The sequence below is a fragment of the Natator depressus genome, chromosome 5 (assembly GCF_965152275.1).
Source record: "Natator depressus isolate rNatDep1 chromosome 5, rNatDep2.hap1, whole genome shotgun sequence".
In the NCBI taxonomy this organism is placed as follows: Eukaryota; Metazoa; Chordata; order Testudines; family Cheloniidae; genus Natator; species Natator depressus.
In genome coordinates, this window is record NC_134238.1 from 21,052,555 (window position 1) to 21,069,371 (window position 16,817).

General features: G+C 41.7%; 1 protein-coding gene across 5 annotated transcripts in view; it reads left to right on the forward strand.

Moving 5' to 3' along the window:
• The window catches only part of NEDD4L (NEDD4 like E3 ubiquitin protein ligase), a 351,255-nt gene that overhangs the window by 319,535 nt on the left and 14,903 nt on the right, over positions 1–16,817 (forward strand). For all 5 annotated transcript variants that reach the window (XM_074952404.1, XM_074952405.1, XM_074952406.1 and 2 more), the window contains 5 exons: positions 644–873; positions 4,499–4,620; positions 5,941–6,011; positions 8,453–8,548; positions 14,269–14,342. In XM_074952404.1, the coding sequence (XP_074808505.1) occupies positions 644–873; positions 4,499–4,620; positions 5,941–6,011; positions 8,453–8,548; positions 14,269–14,342 (593 nt within the window). The remainder of the gene's footprint in view (positions 1–643; positions 874–4,498; positions 4,621–5,940; positions 6,012–8,452; positions 8,549–14,268; positions 14,343–16,817) is intronic.

Here is a 16,817-nt window from a genome sequence, read left to right on the forward strand (position 1 = left end):
ACCTTAGAGACTAACAAATTTATATGAGCATAAGCTTTCGTGAGCTACAGCTCACTTCTTCGGATGCATTCAGTGGAAAAAATCCGATGAAGTGAGCTGTAGCTCACGAAAGCTTATGCTCAAATAAATTTGTTAGTCTCTAAGGTGCCACATGTACTCCTTTTCTTTTGCAAATAGCAATTGGCTTTCTGCTGCATTAAACAATATAATTGGCAGTAAAAATGTTTGCTTCAAGCCCATCTTAGCAGGAAAACTAGACATTTTTTTCCAATTTCTCTCCTGTCGCTTGTCTGTTCATCCCACCTTATTTTCATTCTGCTTATTCCACACACACAGTCTTACTTCTCCTTTTTTGCTATTTGTCTTCTTCTGTTGACTAATTTTCTTTAATATGCAGAATAGGATGGAAACCTTTGAGCCATTACAATGGAGCTGGCCCAGACTTATACCTGAAGGTAGTTGAAAATTTCTAGACACAATAGCAGGCTACCGTCTTAGAGGGGGTGAAGCTCTGGAAAACAGGGTGCTGGAGAAACCTTTGATTCCTTAGCTGGGTTACTCACTGCTCTATGCTGTCATCTTAATACCGCTAGCAATGACTTGTAGGCTATGCATTCAGACCGACATTTCTCCTTTCGTGTAGGCTGATATACCAAACAGATTTGAGATGAAACTACACAGAAATAATATTTTTGAGGAATCCTATAGAAGAATCATGTCTGTGAAGAGGTCTGATGTACTAAAAGCTAGACTCTGGATTGAATTTGAGTCAGAAAAAGGACTTGACTATGGAGGCGTGGCCAGAGAATGGTTCTTCCTGTTGTCTAAGGAGATGTTTAATCCTTATTATGGACTCTTTGAATATTCAGCAACGTAAGTGTCCATTAAAATATTTCTATTGTAAGTGATCCAGATTAGTATTTGGATAGAAAAAAACGTTATGTAGTAGAGCCCTTAGATTTTCCTTTGGGATGTACTTTTAAGTTCTTTAACCAAGACCAGTGTAAAATGTCTCTCTCTATACTGTGGTTTGTTACTTATTCCAGGAAACCTTCTGAAATGAAACTGCAGCTGTGATCTATTTGGCAACTTTCATTGTTTTGTAAATATTCCACATTGTTTTGCAAGGCAACATACTGTATGCATTTGTGTGACTAGCTAGCAATAGTGAAAGGAATGGTACAAGAGAAGGGGCTCTTTTTATGCCACTCCCAATACAATGCATGGTCGTTGCTCGTTTCAAGTTCTGGGGTTTGAGTTGAAATTCAGCTCTCGTGGGCCAGCTTCTCGTTTACACTAACGACCCTTTACACAACTCTGGCACTATAAACGGGCCTTAAAGTGGGAGTGAATTACATTTACACTCATTGTAAGGCCCGTTTATGTTGCCAGAGCTGTGTAAATGAGAAGCTGTCCCTTGTGCTCAAAGTGCCTTTATGTAATGTCACGTTATGTACTTAGCTACTAATACAGTGGTTAAAGATTGATTTGTTTATTGCAGGCAGTGCTTTCTGTGTTTGGTGTCAATATCGAGTTCACTACTTTTTTCCAATAAAAGTGTTGAGTAGGCTGTAAAGGAGATGAACTGTATAAACAAGAAATTCCTTATTCTGTGCATCAGATTCTCTTTTCTTTTCTTTTTAAACAATTGCATAACTTGCAAAGGAGTGTTCTATTTTTGTGTATAAGAAGCACAAGGTTGTAAAATATATGACTAGTTCAAAGTGCTGCAGAAACGTTTTTGCCTTTGAAAAGGTCCTTTTCATTCATTGGATATATGCAACAATGCATGAATATTTTAAACAAAAACTGTTTAAGTTTTAAATTCAATTTGGCAGAAAAAGAGTAACAAGAAATCCCACTGAAGTGAGAATTGTCATTAAAAACAGGCATGAGAAATCATTACAGATGACATTTTTAACCTATGCTGCTAGGAAGCTTATTTTTTCCTCCTAACATTGTGGTAATAAAATGAATTTAGAATTCATGCTTGGAAATACTCATATTTCCAAAGTATCACTTACCTATCAGTGTAGTCATTCAGTCCCCCATTGCTGTGTGGATCACATTACTGTTTAACTCTTACAAGATATACAGGCACTCCCCTGTATATCTGTATGCAAGACCCGACTTACGCAAATCCGCACTTACAGAAAAAGTTACATAAGCTAGAAATAGGAGGTGGGGTTTTTTTGTTTTGTTGGTTTTTTTGCATAATGGTTGGGTATACGTTTCTGACTTACCCAAAATTCGAGTTACGCAATGTGTTCCGGAACTGAACGATTGCGTAAGTTGGGGAGCATTTGTATTCAGTCTGAAGAACATAAACTAGGTAGCATCTATCCATGGTTTTGTGGGTTTTTTAATAAATCCATTGTCATATTAGCACAATGACTTTATAGCAAATTTGGCAAGTACTGTATTCTTAGCTCTAGTTCTCTCCCAGGCTTAATCATTAGAATCTGTATTGTTCAGAGGTGGAATCAGGGCCAGCTCTAGGTTTTTTTTGCTGCCCCAAGCAAAAAATTAGCCGCCCCAAGCTCCGAGAGCGCAACCGCCCCTGGAATTATGCCACCCCACGCACATGCTTGGTGCCTAGAGCCGGTCCTGGGTGGAATTCTGGCTATGACTCAGGTGCCAGGGAACCTTGCACCCCTGAGGATCTCTTGCATTTCCACCTTCTTTTACATTTCCCTCTCCCTTCACTTGTTTTTTCAAAGGCTTCTCCTCACAGCAACGTTTCCTTCGATGAAGGGGAACTATGCAAGGCTCTTTTCTGAGCCAGTCAGGGTATGTCTATGCTGCAGTGTAAACCCAGGGTTAGTGGGACTCAAATCAGTTGACCCATGATAGGAAACCCTGGGCTTGAGCATCTATGTTGTATTTTAACCATATTTTAAGACTTTTCTCACCCATGCTTGAACCTAGGGCTCTGGGACCCACATTGCAGTTCACAGACCTGAGTCAAAGTAACCATATCCCAGAGTCCCTACTCTTCCCCCACACACACACCGAAATATGGCTGCCATAGCCCTAGGACTGTGGTGCACTGTGGGAAATCCTTACTGCTCAACATGCAGGAAGCAGCTTGCTTTGCAAAAGGCTTGATCGATTTGCAAAACAGGAGGCTCTCTGATAATGTGCTTGCAGATCGGTGATCAGAAGAATTGGCTTCTGTTTTTAATAGTGTGGATTTCAGATTGTTCAGAAAGAGAGGACAAAGGAAATTGTCCCATGGAATTGAGATACTTCCAGCTGACTCCTGGAACCCAAGTCAAGCGGGGCTGCATCTACGCTGCAAAGCAATAGAGCTCAGAACCAGGTCGTGGCTTAACTTGAGCTCAGACCCTCAGCCCTGCAGGGTCCTGGGACCCTGGGTCCAGGTCCTGGGACCCTGGATCCAAGCCCTGGGTTAGCATAATAATAGTGTAGACACAAGGGGGGTTAGGCTTGAGCCCAGGCTTAAGCACGGGCTTACATTGCGGTGTAGTCATACCCTCAGTGCTATTCAATGTGCCCACAAGAGGACACTCCTAGAGAGAGTCATATTAAGTGCTCTCGGGTGAAAGCCTGGTTCTGTTGAAGTCAATGGGAGTTTTGCCATTGACTTCAGTAGAGCCAGGCTTTCACCCTGTCTTCCCCAAGGGACGGGTGTAATATTTTTACTTTTGTCAGCCAGAGAGTTCAGGACTCACATTGTGAACAGCCACATGGCAACGGTCATGTGATCATTGTGTTTATTGTAGCAATGTATTATTTTCTGTTCATGTGTCATCATTTTACAGCTCTCCTCTTATTTGTCCTTGTGCCCTTCTTTTCCCCCAGCATACAAACTGGGTGAAAGAACATTCTCACTTCATTCTCGAGCTTGCTGTGGTGCCAATGGCCCATCTCGATGTTAAGATTTTTTTTAAACAATTAGACATTTATATGAATAAGAATAGTATTGGCTGTTAGGTTTAGCGACAGGAATGATAAAATTACAGCAGCAGTCCTTGCGCTTCATGGCATAACCTGATCACTCGCTCAGGTCATGTCTTAGACTATAAACCCTTCAGAACAAAGACTATGTCCTTTTCTGTGTTTGTACATGCCTCAGTTTGATCATCTGGTGAAGGCTATAGAGGTATTACATATTTAAGAAAAATAACATTTTTCCTGTGGTGAAGTGGTGCATGGTGGAGAATAGGGTGTAATGCCATTCTCACCTATCCTGCATTCACCACACTTGGAGACAGGTATCACACAAGTGGCAATGTCAGTCACTTCTGGTATGGTGATTCTTACATTCCTAACAATACAGTTTTGACTCCCTCACCCCAGTAAGCAATCTGTAAAATGCAGCAGCTAAGGCACACGAAGACAAATTTAAATATTGACCTACATGACTGCAGAAATAGAAAATAGATGGCCCAAAGTCAGATTGCTTATTAATGTATCTGAAGTCAACTACTTGATTATTTAAACAGTTTTTTTTTCTCTTCCAAAAAAAAAAAAGGGACAACTATACCCTTCAGATTAATCCCAATTCAGGTCTTTGTAATGAAGATCATCTGTCCTATTTCACATTTATTGGACGAGTTGCTGGCCTGGCAGTGTTTCATGGGAAGCTATTAGATGGTGAGTTTAAAAAAAAAATAATAATAAATGTTGTTATGGTATGTGTCATTTTTACTGACTTTTACTCCTGTGAGCCCTTGCAGAGCCAGCATAGCTAAAGGAGAGTGAGCTTCATTCTGTTCCTGTTAGCGCATCACCTAAGAATTGCTTCCTATGTTCAAATCAGCCACAGCTGAAGGCTGTGAGGTTGCACAAGTGGCAGTGAGGATATAATTTGATCTGTAAAATCTTTTACTGGTGTGGTGTGAGAGAGAAATATTCCAGGTTGACCTTGGGATCCTGAAATAAGCATGCAATTATAAAGATGACTCTTTCTAAACTGAGTCCATTTTATCTGGAGTCATTAAGGCACAATAAAGCATGCAACTTCACAATGTCATTTTTATAGTCGCTTTGCAGAGCAGAATGGCACCTCGTAAATTGGGAGCTCAACCCTTGGACCTAAATTCTCCAGACTTTTACATCTCTTTTACATTGTAGCTCCATTGATAGTTACACTGCCATAAATCTGTTGTCATGGAGTGGAGAACTGGTCCTTCTGTGCTTACTGAAAAGATGAGAAAGTCGTGTTGACTTAAGCAGTTGTATCTGTGTTAACAGAGGGCAATTTCTTTGCCATTGGCAAGCTAAAGCAATATGATGCTGTTTTAAACCGGAACAAATCCATTCTATGCCTTGATCTTTGGTGGGTAGAGCAGAATAGTGGAGGTTACACAACTCTCTTTCCTCCACTGCCTGGATGATTTTATCCTTTAACAAATTAATAATTGGAATTGCCGCAAGCTACATCATAACCTTGAGGTAATATATAATACTAAATGATGGGTTTTCTGTGCAGCTGCTGCAGCTGGAGTACTAGTGCTATTTCAACTCATTTTCTCCCAAGGACTCTGCAAGAATGACAGTGGATGTGGATGCTGGGTGGATTATTGTGGAAGGCTAGGGATAGTGATCAGTTTTAATGACAACAGTAACACAGGACACTTCCAAGGGACTGTTGTAATGAGTGGCTGTGGTTAATGAACGGCCCCCTGGCTTCACTTCAGGATGTCATCTCTCTTAGCAGATTGTTAATCCCCAAGAAATGTCCTATGCTTGTACTGTTACTACTCGAATATATTACACTGCAGTGGCTGCTGATTATAATTTTTTGTTTTACGCTTGCTAATCTGATATCAATGTGATATTTTTTTGTTTTCTAATTCTCTCCGTATTCTTTCCTTGGGACATTGAAAGGTGTGAAAGAGTGCTGGTTTTAGCAGTGTTATTATTTTCTGAGTCAATCTATTTACTTGTGCCTCTTTGGGTTGTTTTTTTCAGGCTTCTTCATCAGGCCTTTTTATAAGATGATGCTAGGGAAACAAATAACACTGAAAGACATGGAGTCAGTGGTAAGTGAACACTTAAAACTTATTAGTGTTAAGAGTGACACGGTGGGCAAGGTAATATCTGTTATTGGATCAACTTCTGTTGGTGAGAGATACAAGCTTTTGTACTCCACAGAGCTCTTCTTCAGGTCTGGCTCTTGGAGCTCAAAAGTTTGTCTCTTTCACCAACAGAAACTGGTCTAATAAAATATATTACCTCATCCACCTTCTCGCTCTCATATTCTGGGGCCAAAACGGCTACAACAACACTGCAAATAACTTCTTAGTGTTGTCAATTACATGAGTTTCTTCTCTGGGGAAATTGTAAAAGCTAAAACTTCTAATAAACTACATGGTGGCAAACACAAGTTAGAGCGGTGAGAACTTGGGGAACATTTCTTATTTTTTAATAGAGGTACTTTTGTGTCTGCCAAGATAGCGATTTTAGGGGTAATCCATTAAAATTATGGGGAAAAATAGGTCAATTAGAAAAACAACTTGAGGTGCTTTTTTGGTTTCTTATTTATGCTGTAGACTTTCTGCTTCCTCCTTTCCCTTCCCAAACTAAGTAGACCAATGGGCAGGCAATATAGAATCATAGAAATGTAAGGCTGAAAGGGACCTTGAGAGGCCATCAAGTCCAGTCTCCTGTGATGAGGCCAGACCAAATAAAGCTAGACCAGCCCTGACAGGTTTTAGTCCCACCTGTTCTGAAAAACCTCCAGTGATGGGGATTCCACAGCCTCCTTTGGCAGCCTGTTCTACAGCTTAACTACTCTTATAGTTAGAAAGTTTTTCCTAATATCTCATCTATATCTCCTTTGCTTCAGATTAAGTCCATTGCTTCTTGACCTAGCTTCAGTGGACATGGAGGGCAATTGGTCACCATCCTCTTAACGTATTTGAAGACTGTTATCAGGTTTCTCCTCAGATGTCTTTTTTCAAGATGAAACCTGCTCAGTTTTTGTTATCCTTTCCTCATAGGTCCTGTTTCCTAAGCCTTTTTATCATTGTTGTTGTTCTTTCTGGGCTCTAGGCAGTTTAAACACATCTTTCGTAAAGAGTGGCATCAGGAATTCGACACAATGCTCTAGCTGAGGCCTAACCCAGACAGTTACCTCTGTGACTTACATTTTTACTGAGGGAATTCTGCTCCAAAAGAACAAAAATTCTGAAAAATTTTGCACAATGTCAATAAATGTCTAGCATGGCAGTGGGGAGCACAGGCCGCAGAGGTGGGAGATCACTCTGCAAGTCCCCCCACCCCTAGACACAGACCCTATCTGCGCTCTCCCACTTCCTGCCCCCTGACTGCCCCCCTCAGAACCCCCAACCAATCCAATCCCCCTTGCTCCTTGTCCCCTGACTGCCCCAACCCCTATCCACACCCCTGCCCTCTGACAGGCCCCCCCGGGACTCCCATGCCTATCCAACCACCCCCGCTCCCTGTCCCCTGACTGCCCCCCGGGACTCCCTGCCCCTTACCCAATCCCTCCCCCCCCTTACCATGGGATGGGGTTCAAGGTCTTGATAATCCCCCTGGATCATTTCTGTTATTCCTGCAACCAGATGTAAAACTGATGCTGCCTGACTAGTTCTTAGTTCTACAACAACTCTTCTTGGTCTTCTCGACAGTTTGTTCCATGGGAGAGGAGCAAGATGCAGTTGATCTTTGTTGGTGTCTAGAGTGTCCCGGGTATTTTTCAATCAGTGACACATGACCGTGAATGCACTGCTTTAAAAACGCTGTTCAGCTGCTTGATCTGTGCTCCTCCTCCTCCCACTGTCTTTGTCACGCTCACTGGAGTTTGCTTGTCACTTGTTCAGTCCAATGAACAAACTCTGTTCTGATCTGATTCTGAGTTAATAACAAACTTTTCACTTACTTTTTTTTGCCTCTTGTAATTGGAAACCTTAATTTTTGATCACCTTTGCAGGTGCCGTTTTCACTATTCTTTTTGTTTTGTTTTTTCTCTCCTGTTGGCTCACTCTTTCATTGTAAATCTAGGAGAAGTTGAGGATATGAACCATCCAGGGAAACAGTGGGCATCTAGTAGTTGATGGATTTTTTCAGCTTAATAAAGCAACTTAATAAATTGGTATCAGCTTTGCCTTGGAATGAAGTGATACTACTGGGCTATTACAGACCATTTTAATTTGATTTATTTTTGTATAATTAACACAGTCATGAGTGTGAACATAGAAAATATAGTATTCAGGAATAATGTAAATTAATAATGCAAACTATCTGATTTCCACTTTATTATAGCTGTACCAAAATGAAAAGGAAGACTGTACAATCAGATAAGAAATGTGAGAGATTGCAGTCCATTTTAATTATTTCTGGAGCTCTAATTTCAGTTTATTGGTTTTTATATTTATAGACTATAGCATGTAATGTCAAGTAAACAATAATGTATGCATTTTCAAAGAGTGCTTAATTGTAACCTGGTCTGTTACTACAGGATAGTGAATATTATAACTCTTTGAAATGGATCCTGGAAAATGACCCTACGGAGCTGGATCTCATGTTTTGCATAGATGAGGAAAACTTTGGACAGGTATGTGTCAGTTACTAAAAAAGAAAACAAAGATTTCAAACTTATCTTTCCTTCTTCTTTACTTGTCAGTTACTGCCAAACATTCACTAATACTGGGCAGTATTTGTGGTTTGGGAACTCAATCAGAACTTTCAAGTGTTAATGGTCAGTGCTGCCAACTGCCACGCAGGCTTCCGATCCTGGACTCCTTTCTCCAGGGGTCAGCTGAGACTATGGGAAAGTTCCATAAGTAAGTCCATTCAGGCCCAGTGGCCAGGAGGTCACTAAATAGCAATCCTCTCATACAAACTGTATGGGAAGCAGTGGTGTACACAAGCTCTTCCCCAACACTGTGCTAGAAAAGTTCCTCAGCTTTTGTTCTGGAGGGACCACTTCTGGAGTGAGAGAGTAGGTGTCTTGATGCCCTATGCAGACTTTGGGCTCTGTGATCAGACTGCCAATTAAGGTGCCAAGTGAAGATGGCGTGCGTTTGTTTTTACTATATACACACTATTGAAAATGAACTAGATCAAGAACAACCAACTTATTCTTGGGGGAGCTGGTAGCAAATGCTATTTTTACATTGCCTAACATTCTCCATTATAAAAGATTCTTGTGACATTGTTTTTAAAAGCTCTTGCTCCACCTATGTTTGCAGCAGGCCTTTGATATTCGCAGGGGGACCCACCCTGAGGCTACCAAAGTGCCATTGCTTTGTCCCATGAAATTCCGTTAAGCCTTTGCTGAGAAACTGTTAAAAATCAGGTTTCAGAGTAACAGCCGTGTTAGTCTGTATTCGTAAAAAGAAAAAAGAAAAGGAGTACTTGTGGCACCTTAGAGATTAACCAGTTTATTTGACCATGAGCTTTCGTGAGCTACAGCTCACTTCATCGGATGCATATTTTCTGTCTCTCGCTTACATTTGTCAGGAAAACTCTGGCAGCCTGCCAAAGTAACTAAACACCACAAATGTTCTAAGGTAGTGGTTCCCAAAGTTTTCAGAAGTGCTCTCCTCCCTCCCCCCTCCTGGAGTTTGGGGGGGAAGTATGGACAGGGGTAATGGGGCCAAGGCTGGGGCCACAGCTGTGGGAGGTTCTGGGGTTGGGTCTGGGAACAAAGCTACAGCCAGGGGTCAATGACGGCTAGCACTGGGAGTGGAGCCGCAGCCGGGTCTGGGAACGGAGCCGCGGCTGGGCCACAGAGTGGAGGGCTGCAGCCAGGGCTGCAGCCGGGTGTGGAGCTGTGGCTGGGGGCAGAGCGGGGCTGGTCAGTGCTCCCTCCCTGCCCCCCATGGGGGCTGGCCCAGGCCCCGCTACCCCACCCCCTTAAATGTTCCACCACTGCCAAGGCAGCACGGGCTACTTGGGAGTGCCTGGAAGCTAACAGAATAGTTGTGGCAGGGAAAGGGGAAAGGAACTGGGCTGGATTCCCTTCCCCCACACTCAGCACACTGCCTTAGTGGCACAAGATGCCTGCTGGGGGCAGTACATGAAGCAGGAACTGGATCAGGCTTCCGCACTCCCTCCACAAGTCTCCCCCCACAAGTCTCCCCCACGCACACTTAGACTAGCATCTGGCCCCATTCCCTCCTCCCCTTCCACTTGGGGCACCACAAAGGCCAGAGCTCCCACATTTCCCAGAGGGGTGCAGAGGGCTAGAGAGAGACTCAGGCCAGGGTCCTCCCAGCTACCCCCTGCATCCCATATAGCCTCTGGGAGAGCCACATAGGGCAGGAACTTCCTCAACTCCTGGGTGGTGGGGGAAGAGAGATACAGGCCAGGTTGGGCATCCATTTCTTTTCTTTCTCCCCCACCCCCACCCCGCACCCCCTGCTGTTTTCCCCACCTGACTACCCCCAGTCCCACTGTCTGGCCAGCAGTCCATCTCTCTTTGGTGCCTCTCCTGGGGCCAGCCAGTATCCATGTCATTTGGGAGTGGTGGAGGGGTGGCGTTGCCTGATTTGTCTCGTCACCTCCTTTCTGCAATGGTAGAATTGAAAACATTCCCCTTCCTTCTGGTCTACTACTTTCCCTCTCAACTTTGAGACTGGTAGACTCCCCACATTAATGCAGAGAAATCCCACAAGTAGCAGTGGCACGTACAGGAGTATTTCCAGTCTGACTGCAGTAGACTGGGGTTAGGAATGGTAAACAAGGAATTTCAAAAGGAAGGATACTTCTTGCTTCCCCCAAAAGGTATAAATGGAAGCAGGTTATTGGTAAGGGAGTATGGGACCTATTATGGGACTGAGGAATCACAGCTCAGCCAGAGACTAATGAAACTCACAACTAGACAAAATGCTGACAGCTCCTTTTGCTGCAAAAGCCTTTAGAAGGTAGCATACGTGTTAGATGATACAACAGCCCAAATTTTCTCCAATAGTTGATTTCACTGTATCGCACCGAAGTGCTCTGAGGAACTAGCTACCTGAGAATCTCCTTGTGTAAGTGACTGGATGAAATCCTTAAGGAAGTTGTGTATACCAGAGCGGGAGACATCTTTGCTTCCTGAATTTGCTGTTGTCCTTGATGTTTTTGTTCTATATACATAGACCAAAAATATGCAAGAAGTGAAGAACAGTAATAGAATTTCAAACATCTGTTCTTTCTCCTTTAATGAACAACAGGGGGAGGATTTTGATAGTTCTTACAAACAAGGCAGGAAATCCATGGGGTGGCTATTATAAATATGTGAAGTGCTGGGGAGCCCTTTCAAGAACAGAAAATGAAAGGACCTTGTGCTACATTCAGAACCCATAATGGCTCTGAGATTGTTTCTTATTGTCTAAATCCAATGTAGCTTCTGGTGATGGGAACAAAACAGCAACAAAATCCTGCCTCTTCCTGGATGCCATTATTTGTGTCTGGGATCTGAATATCTTTATCCCCTTTGACCAGGAGGCTAAAGCTGTTCTTTTATTTGTGATTTTCTTTCGTTGTCTTCTCTGACCTTCAGGTATTGCATAGCTGGGAGTCTCTGTGCTCTGCGTGTGTGTCCGTCCCATGTTGTTGATAGTTTTTATCAAATCTCTCTTTTCTCAGCAGCATTTTACTAGGTACTTAGTTTATTGTGTCCCCAGTTACTGGGGACTTCTGAAATGAAGATGCTGAGAGTGAAGTACAAGGTTGTACCTAACATGGGCTAGATTCACTTCATGGGTTCCACCAGTAGAACTAGACTTCAGGATTTGGCAGTAGAAATTGCCAGGAGCAGAAGAGCAGCTTAAAGTCAACCAGTGCCTTTCATCCTTTGTCTCCCTTAAGATGAATCCTAGACCAAATTTCAGAGTAGCAGCCATGTTAGTCTGTATTCGCAAAAAGAAAAGGAGTACTTGTGGCACCTTAGAGACTAACAAATTTATTTGAGCATAAGCTTTCGTGAGCTACAGCTCACTTCATCGGATGCATTCAGTGGAAAATACAGTGGGGAGATTTATGTACATAGAGAACATGAAACAATGGGTGTTACCATACACACTGTAACGAGAATGATCACTTAAGGTGAGCTATTACCAGAAGGAGAGCTGGGGCGGGAACCTTTTGTTGTGATAATCAAGGTGGGCCATTTCCAGCAGTTGACAAGAACCTCTGAGGAACAGTGGGGGGTGGAGGGGGGGATATAAACATGGGGAAATAGTTTTACTTTGTGTAATGACGCATCCACTCCCAGTCTCTGTTCAAGCCTAAGTTAATGGTATCCAGTTTGCAAATTAATTCTAATTCAGCAGTCTCTCTTTGGAGTCTGTTTTTGAAGTTTTTTTGTTGGAGAATTGCAACTTGTAGGTCTGTAATCGAGTGACCAAAGAGATTGAAGTGTTCTCCAACTGGTTTTTGAATGTTATAATTCTTGACGTCTGATTTGTGTCCATTTATTCTTTTATGTAGAGACTGTCCAGACCAAATGCACATCCTGCACTGCAGGAGCGAATCAAAGCTCATGTTTGCACTGTAGGTGTAGTCACAGATTCTGACTAAATACCTAGAGTCCAGTTCCAGCATAATGTGAACTCGGACTAATACTTCAGAGGGTTCTCTCAGGGACTTGTTTGGCTGTTCCCATGTGTTAGTCAGGAATTTGGAGAGACTAGCCTGAAGACATTGTATTCACTTTCATGACAAATATACTGTTTTTATTTTTTTCCCTTTGCAGCTGCTGCTAAGGGGCATATGTTGTTTGATAGCTCGTCTTGTGCTCAATCTGCCATTCCATTCTTTAATTAAAAGATCCCATTCTCTGGCTTATGCAGTGCTCATCCAGAGTAACTTTTGTTGAACTCTTGTTTGTCAGTTTTATTTTCCTCAGATCATTGTTTGCATCTATTTTAGTTTACTGTAAATGTTGACATTTCTTGTTTTAAAGGATCTACCAATGAGTAAGTGGCAAACCAATACAGTAAATTGCTTTCAGTCTTAATACTTTTTTCCCCATCTAGGTTACCTCACTGTCTAGCAGAATTATATAATCATCAGAAACGTTCTTTAGAATTCTGTGCTCATGGTTTTTCTGCTTAACAAAATCTTCTAATCTGCTTCGTGGTGGTGCCCTTTTCCAAATCAAAGTTTCTCTGGTTATTATGCTGTCTGCTAACTTTTAAAATTCTTCAAAATACTTGTCTAGATCTTCAGATAGCTGTTCCACATTTTGCCAAAGCTGTAACGTGTTCATTATCCAAATGATTCTTCATACTCTGACCTAGTGTTCTGATAATGTCCCTCCTGCTAAACAATTCAGTATTAATGAACCACTAAAGGAGATTTCATTTGTAGTGGGCGCCTCAGATCTGCATAGATTCCAGGGGCACCCTCTTGCTCTGGCACCACCTCAAATGGGAGGCTTCATAGAAAAGAGCATACATCCTGGACTGTGTTTTCCTCACCTAAGCTCCACAGGGAATGATGTGTGTAACCCACCAGTCAGACGTCACCCACCAGTCAGACTTCACCCGTTTAGCGACCCCAGCCATGTGAAATAAACCCCCCCATACAGAATCTGGAGAAGGGGAGATGGAGCCATGGTAGTGAATGATATCCCCTTTTCTGCATGGGAAGAGGGGACATTCGTGAATGGAGACGGAAGGAGAATGACCTAGACTCTGGTGTGGTAGTAGGCAGTTCAGGAGATGCAGAGGGTAAAAGTGCCACCTTTATAGCCCCCAATCCTGTTCCCTCCACAGACTGGACCAGTCCCTAGCATAAGTTAAAGCAACCCATGTCTGTCTTATGTCTAGCTGCCATGGCCCCAGCACTCATTTTCTTTTACCCCTGGACACTGCTCCCTGTACTACCCAGGGGTTTGCCCATGCTGGAGAAATACTACCCCAGCCAGTTAAGCTGACATTGTAGCAGCTTTGTGTTGCTGGAAGATAGCCACCATAGCAGGCTTGCTGTCCCAAGTGTTGTGCGGTGGTAATCCAAAATTTGCTTCACAGTCAATACAGTGCATAATGCAAGCTCATAAATGACCAAACAGAAATCTGTCCTAATGATGCTAGCTTTAAATATGAAACATCTTGACACTCAGTATAAAAGCCTCATTAGCTATTTCAACATATTAGTTACTTTTTAACATACATTGAAATCTATAGAGGGCTTATGAATTAGAAAATAGTTTAACAGATACTTCTGTAATAACTGTCTCCTAATGAACTTTTAACACACTATTCAAAGATAGTAGATCTTAAAGATATATTTCCTGAAATAATTCCATGTTCTGTTTGGTTTGTTTTGTCTTTTAAAATACAGACATATCAAGTCGATTTGAAGCCAAATGGGTCAGAAATCATGGTAACAAATGAAAACAAAAGGGAATATATTGAGTACGTATATACTTTATTGTATTAATTTAAAAGTCTAACTAACCGTAGTAGCATGCTTTTTGGAACTTAACCTGCTAAGATATTCCAGTGTGCAGCATAAACTCTACAGACAACTGATCATTAAGTAGAAAAATCCTTTTTACTAACATGGCTTGTCTGAGTATTAGTGTGTTGCTGGTTTGAGTTTTATCATTTTTAATCACTGTAGAAAGTACAACCAAGACTAATCAACCCAATGCATGGAATGTATTAAAAGCCATCTTGATGTTTTGGCAGGTGGTACTTTCAATACTGGGTATCTATCCATTCTGGGTTTTGCCATTATTAATACTAATTAGCAAACAGTAAAGCTCTAATTAATATATTAACAAGCACGCATAAACAAAACTCTCTTTACTTGCGTAGTATTTTATAAATGTTTTGTTCAGCATTCTGGTCACAGTTCAGCAAGATGCATGAGAGTTAGGCACATGCTTAAGTAACATACTGAACTGGAACCTGTAAAAGGAATAGTTGCTACTTTTTTACTTTATATTGTTGGCAGGTTTCCAGTGTACTGACTGACTCTCCTGGGAAAACCATTAGAAATTCTCATTTCTCCTCTGTTTTTATGAATTCTTTTCTGTTGCTGCTGCTAACATCTAAAATATACCTACAAGCCTAATTGTTTTTACTTGATTGAAGGCGTGTCACTTTTCCTGACTGTTGTGTTTGCAGACGCACAAAACTAGGTGCTATAAACATTTATTTTCTCTTTCTTCTTAATACTGAGCAATAAAGAAAAGCTCTATTAGGGGGCTTATTCCTTCACCCACTTACTTCCCTGGTCCTTCTCGCATGAACAGAGAGCAACAATACCCGAAGTCCAAAGGTGCAAACAATTCGATGTTTATTGGGGTGAACTTCCAGCAAGCATGATTCCAGTTTCCTTCCTTTGTGTCCCCCTTCCCAGCTCTGACCCCACAGAGCCTTACCTGTGTCCCTGTTCCCATTCCCCCTTTAGCAAAACATGATTCCAGTTTCCCCACCCCCATTCCCTGTTCCCATTCCCCTCCCCCCCCCCACACACACACACTTCCTGATTGACTGCAGACTATGTAGTAAAACTTAAGTTCTGCTTAGCTCTACCTTAACCAATCATTTTACTGAAATTTAACTGGCCAATCCTAACATGTTGTAAGATGATTGTTTAACCAATTATATCCCACCACCTTAATTAGTTTACACCCAGCAAAATTAATTTCTACAGCAGACAGAAACAATCACAGAACGAGACAGAGATTATACGGACAAACAATAGGGAAATGGGGACTACAGTGATAGAACAACAAAGAAATGAGGATTTCACATCCCAGCTATAGATAAGTGAGTTCTTGCCAGACAGGATGCTATCAAACTAAGTTTCCTTTTTCATCTTTTAGGCACTTCCCTTTCTCTGGAGGCGATAGGCATTATCAGGACAGGATTGTATTCCTAACAGCCCAATAGCACCTTATTTCAATGTGACTAGTTTGGAATGTGAGGATCTGACCATTCACTTCCCAGCTTATGGCTGCCTCTGTTGCTTAGCCAAGGATCTTAGCTAAGCACAGGGCCTCAGACTGTCACAGTAAGAGAAGGACCTTACACCGGCAGACAGTGATTTTGATTCTTTCTTTTATACCTCTATAACTAGCTAAGTGATAAGAATACACCTAAATTCTTAGAGTATAGGCCTTTACAGACAGGCCTGAATATCTATATCCTAACAAGCTCCTGGAAAATCTAGGGCTATGTTGTGAAAGTTTGCGCAACTGAATTCTGCTTGCACCTAGGTATTTCCTGTGTTGACTCACATATTCAGGTTATTCTCAGAGATGCGGAATGGGTAGCTTTTACTTGTACACTTCCTCATTTCCTCGTTGTACTCTCATTATATGGAAATAAATAGCATATCTTAAAAAATCCTTTCATAAAATTCCACGGGGATTCCCGCCCCCACTCCTCCCAGTACATAGAAATAATTTGTATTCTCCATTACACTAACAATACTCAAGCTAATATGTATGAAAATATAAACTACACCTTTGTCTTCCTCACCTTCTCTACCCACCAAAAAATAAAACATACAAACGAATAGCTGCTCACAATCCTGATAACTAAAATGTACTTCTTAAATGAACCCTATATTAATTATATGTTCACAATAATCAAGAGAGTATGTTTGTGAATGTACGGAAGGAATGAGGAAGGAACTGGAATTCTAAAGTGTTATTCAAAAAGACACAAAATGTTAATGCAGAAGTGATTTAGTATTGGAAAAGAAGTGGCATAAATGTTTGAGTTTTGGTACACCTTGTTGGCAGTATAGATTGTTTAAATATAGTAGTGACTATTGTTTGCAGACTATTTAAATCATTTTACAGTCCTTCCTAGGAGAACTAAATAAAAAAAGAAACAAAAAACCCTTCCCAAAAACTGAATTCCTTGTTTTAT